This window comes from Bombus impatiens, unplaced genomic scaffold (genome assembly GCF_000188095.3).
Source record: "Bombus impatiens unplaced genomic scaffold, BIMP_2.2 scf_0248, whole genome shotgun sequence".
NCBI classification, from domain to species: domain Eukaryota; kingdom Metazoa; phylum Arthropoda; class Insecta; order Hymenoptera; family Apidae; genus Bombus; species Bombus impatiens.
The window spans coordinates 1,075,048-1,080,139 of NT_176667.1; the positions used below are offsets into that span (position 1 = coordinate 1,075,048).

A 5,092-nucleotide genomic window follows, 5' to 3' on the forward strand; every position below is an offset into this window, starting at 1 on the left:
CTCGAGCCGCGATTTCGAGCCAAGAATTCCACCCAACGTGCCGCGATCGTTAACGAAGCGTGGACACGAGACGAAACGGTCGTTTTAAATAGAAGATTAATTCCTGGGAACCTTTTAGCGTGATTTCGGTGATTCTTTATAGCCGCCCGACCCATGTAGGTATTACAGTGACATACGGACGTCGCTTAACTTAATAGTCGATGCGTTAACACTGGCTGGCGTTATAAAAGAAAAGATGGACAGGCCTACGTACGTGTCGCCCACGCGACGACACTGGGCGCCTAGCATGCCTGCATTCACCTATACAACAACACGCTTGACTCGTGAAGAAAAAAGAAAAATATGAACCCCCTTCGACGAAGATAATCAGAGGTATCGCGCAGCGGATGTATTCTGCAGGAATTATTATACTAAACGAGGTGCCACGACCGGGTGCCAAGACACCGAGTATTATCCCATTAGAATAAATGCAAAGTAGAGTTCTACCTTCTCCCATCTCGATATACCTCTCATCTCTTTCCATCTCTTTTCCCGACCTCCTCGTCATCCCGACCGATTCTCTTCTTCCACGGTCTCTCGTCTCTCGTTTTCTCTTCGTTTCTCTCTATACACCGTTCTCGTCTCGTCAACGTACTCGTTACCTCTCTGTCTGTTTGGTACAGGCTCGCGTCTGGTCTGGTGCAAGGGTGGAAAATAGGAGGCAGCCGGAGCGGTAGGGCGCATTTACATGATATGAATATAATGGAGAGGGACGGGTCGCTGGCAAACCCGGACTACGAGAGCGCTACCTGTTGAACGAAGAGTTCAAACCCACGGTGACCTACCGGATATATTCGGCCGGTATGGACCGGCGCCCCAGCCTTCGAGGTCATTTCTGCATCTTCCATCCACCTCTTTTCCAGTTCACCGACACTTGTTAACTCGAGATACCGTTTCTCGAAGCGCAAGAAAATTGATCTCTTGGTTTTCGTGCGATTATTCTCTCCGTCCGGAAAAAAGAAAAATTTCGTTTAATCGGAATAAATCGCATATCGAGTATCAACCGCGTCGATACGTTTGCCTCCAAAATAGTGGAACAGCGACGGGAGCAATCTCCGTGAGAAGAAACAGTCCTTTCGGCGAGGAACAGAGAGTCGAGAGAATTACGCGAGAAAACTGAAGAGGAAATGTCACCTGTCCAATTAAGGACCACTCTCCTATCGACGATAAGATCTGGTGACGCGCGCACGAGACTAGACTCCGTTCTACGAAACACAGACAAACGTCGTCGCAGGCATAAATACGAGCACGTACGTATAGAAGAGAGCGTGTGTCATTCGACCAAGAGAACTCCGGATGTTTCCCTTCGTTTCGTCGATTCTCTTTCAACGCGTCCCTTCTCATCGAACAGTCACCGGTCTCTGTTGTATTATGCGTTCATCGAGCGCAGCGGAGTTAAACCGTGAGTACACATCGATGCATTTCAATATCAACCTCGTCCGATCGTTTCCTTTCGAGTTAATTCACATTCTTGCTCCCTCTCCCTCCTGCCCCTACGCTCTTTCTCTGTCGATATTTCGACGAAAACAGGCGACACAGTGTCGCGAAGGAGGTTATTCCTCGAAGCTCGACATTGCAATTTCCAGAGAGGCGGCAAGCGATCGTCTCGTAAAAATCGTTCCGAGGCAACCGGAGCACGTTTCGAGAGGCGAAACGTTGCTGAAATAAAGGACAGGGAAATAAAGAGAAGCCCCCGGCGGCCGGAGGAAGAGTCGAACATCGAGTCGAGAAACGGAGGGGAGAAGCGTGAAGGCAATATAAAGGGCCAATAAAATCACGACGGTTAACAATACGGGCGGACTTGGCCCACCGCCTTCTTCGCCTCGCGTCCTCTCTCTGTTTCACACCTTCCCTCACTCCGTGCTTTACCCCCCATGGACAAGGGAACGCGACCTGCACCCACCCTTGGTCAATTTTATCTGTCGCGTCAGCTTCGCTAGAATCTCTTCTAGAACCGCTCCGGTGAACTTGTGAAATTCCAAGTTCACTTCAGTGCCCGGGCAAACCCATCGGGAAATTGACGCGTGGAGATAACACGAGGAAGAAGAAGAAGCCTGGAAGAAAAAAAGCTCGTTGCCTGCCGTAATACAAGTGGCTATACTCGTTCCTTTCGATCCCCGAACGCGAGACGACGAAGCCGCGCCGAATATTCATGAAGTTCGAAAGTAACGGGACGACACTCGTATTCCGGCGACTTCGAGAGGCGGCTGTATTCGCAACGACCAAATACTTCGTCACAGACTACCGGTATACGTGGCGACCGATCATGGACGGGAACGAGGGAATATCGAGGGAAAAGGAAGGCGAATCTCGTTCGAAACGAGACAAGTTTCGCGTTCGGGGCTCAAAATAAATTCGCAAAGTCGTTTCGCTGGCGATTGTCTCCGGTACTGGCTGGTTCGAGAACGGCAGACGGAATGACCCTCGCGCGTTCACCGTTCAAACCAGTAGTCGTACGAAGAAACAGCAGATACGTCGTACGACTGGCCGAAGCGCGATTAATTTCAATTCTCGTCGCACTCGGCCACTTCCTACGAGACGGTAAACACCGATTCCAACGAATCCCGGTACGAACAACGAAGGATAGCAAACAATGAAAGAAAGAGGAAGGACGCGAGGCGCCACTTTCTCGTGAGACGAGTCCATCGGAATCGTTCTCGCAGCCGGGTCACGATCACGTTCGAGGACCACTGTATTGCCGACGCCACGATCCATTAACGATATACGATTGCCTGTTCGGCCGTTTAAAGTCCGATCGAGCGAGAATCGCGACGGCGTTTATCGTCACCGATCGCCGGCACTAGCTCGGGGAAAACGCATTCCAGAAAACTTTTATCGCGACAGGCGCTGGTCGTTCGCGATTACTTCTGCTCCCGGATCTGGAATATTCTTCGAAATCGCGAAGCCTTACCTTTCGTTAACGCGCGACGCACGCCGTGGGACATTCCAGAGCGTAATTTTTCTTTCCACGAAGTACCGCGCGCCTTTTCCCGGGATCGTGTATTAATGACAGCGATTGAGAAAGCCTCGATTTCGCGATAGATCGTTATTAACCGCGCCGCTGGTAATTACCTTCAGCTAATAACTCGACATAGCGCTCGCGGACAACTGCGATCGTGCACCGTGTCGACGCGGTTAGTTTGCGCTGCGTGCGCGCTCTCGATACCCGCGAACACGGATACAAAATACACGAAGACTGCCGTTCGACTTCGCAGCATCCAGCCAGAGGTAAGGTTTATTACGGACAGGTAGGTCGCGGCTAGGGTTAAAGGGAAAACACCCGTATCCCCGAGAAGAGGTTTATCCCGCCGCGTAAACCACATGCGATTTATGCTCGACCGAACGCTCTCACGCGAGCTCCCAGCTGCACGCTTTTCGTTCCAACATCGTTTGTCGAAGACGCGTGCCCCAGAGATCAAAGGTCCAGGCATCTCGAGAAAATCTGCAGCAACCCTCTGCGCAGCTCGCAACCGCTACCTTTGAGATCCTGTACCCTGTGAATCCGCGATTGTTCGCGAGAACGCAACTCCTTCTTCCCTTCAGACCTTCGCGTCACGCACACGAGAACAGAGAGAATCGAGCCCTTGGATGTTTAATTGGCTCCAGTTCGCTTTGTTTTCAGAACTCGATGGTCCGTTTCCGTGCCAACGTATTAAGAACGGCGCTCGCGAAAATCAAAAAAAAAAAACTTCTACACTCTGGTTAGTGAGAAAAAACGAAACAAATAAAAAACAATACGCGTTAGGTTAGAAAGCTACGATTTCGAAATACAAGAGGGTCGAATGCACGAATAGCTTACGGGGATGTTCCGTGTCACACGACGATACGTTTCGTCAAAGGTGAACGATACGTTCTGTTCGCCGACCGAACGAACGTCCAGCCGAAGGAGGCGTCGCGTAAACAAACGGTAGTCAGACAGCGGACAATTACAGATAGCCAGAAGGAACAATGACCAGAGAAGAATGAACGGCAGAGTCGTAAATCTTTAGCGGAAACAGGTGGACGCGCGTGATCGCGAGTAGTATAGTTGATTGAGTAACTGACCTTGCGAAGAAAGCTGCGGCTGCGCTGGCCTGCGCCGGCGTCCCTGGTACCCCGCTCACGTTGTACGAGTACTTGGTCTCCTGGTACACTTGATACGCGCTTTGCGGCTTCGAGTGCGACGATCGGTGATAATAGTGATCGGCGTACACGCTCTTCTCCGCTGGACGTTCACCGGCGACCTTGGACAGGCCGTAACTCTGCATCGCGGACGAGGAGGACGTTTTCGAGTGACACTTCTCGTGACCGTTCTTCTCCGGCCCGTGCAAATGCGATTTCTCGTGGGCAGAAACAACCGTCGGCTTATCGATAGTCCCGTACGATTTGAAATCGTAACCCTTTAACTCGCCGTAGTATTTAATGTTCTCGACCTTGAACCCGTGACCGACATCGTGACTCTTAGACTTGCCGGTCTCGTGCTTCCCGTAACCGAGTTCTTGCGCCGATTTCATTCTATCCCCGCACTTTCCGATGCCCTCGATACCGTGAAGAATCGCCTTCGTCGACGGTTTCTCGATCTTCAACATCGATCTATCGCACAAACGTCCTTGCACCGCCTCACTAGCCTTCAGCAAAGAATCCACGGCACCCTTGTATCGGTCGCACGTCGACGAATCGCACGGCACACCGGAACCACCGTGGCAAACATTACCGGAAACGGTACCACAACCACCACCGGTTCCCACACCGATTCCGCAAGACCGATTTTGATGATGGTGGAACGATTTGGACGAGTCCGCGTGACACCTCGACGACGATATCACTTCGCAGTCCTCGGTACCATCCTCGTACGTCTCCTCCTTGGTCGAGTTATTATTGTTATTGTTGTTCGGGCAACGCGTGTCGCACGACTTGTACGGGAGTCGCGACCGCGACGAAGGACCGCGTGTTGCTTCTCGCGCGGTTGGCGTGATACTGGCCAGATTAGAGGGCGTCTCGGCGCCATGAGTGCCGCCGGTTCCCCTGCTGGAGTTACCACCACCGCCGCTGCCGCCGCCGCCACCGCCACCAC

At 52.0% G+C, this 5,092-nt stretch overlaps 1 protein-coding gene across 1 annotated transcript in view; it reads right to left on the reverse strand.

Moving 5' to 3' along the window:
• LOC100745168 overlaps positions 1-5,092 on the reverse strand; it is a 270,561-nt gene that overhangs the window by 169,816 nt on the left and 95,653 nt on the right. Inside the window, exon 6 of the mRNA XM_024366882.2 lies at positions 4,084-5,092. This exon is cut by the window's right edge and continues 17 nt beyond it. Within this exon, the coding sequence (XP_024222650.1) occupies positions 4,084-5,092 (1,009 nt within the window). The remainder of the gene's footprint in view (positions 1-4,083) is intronic.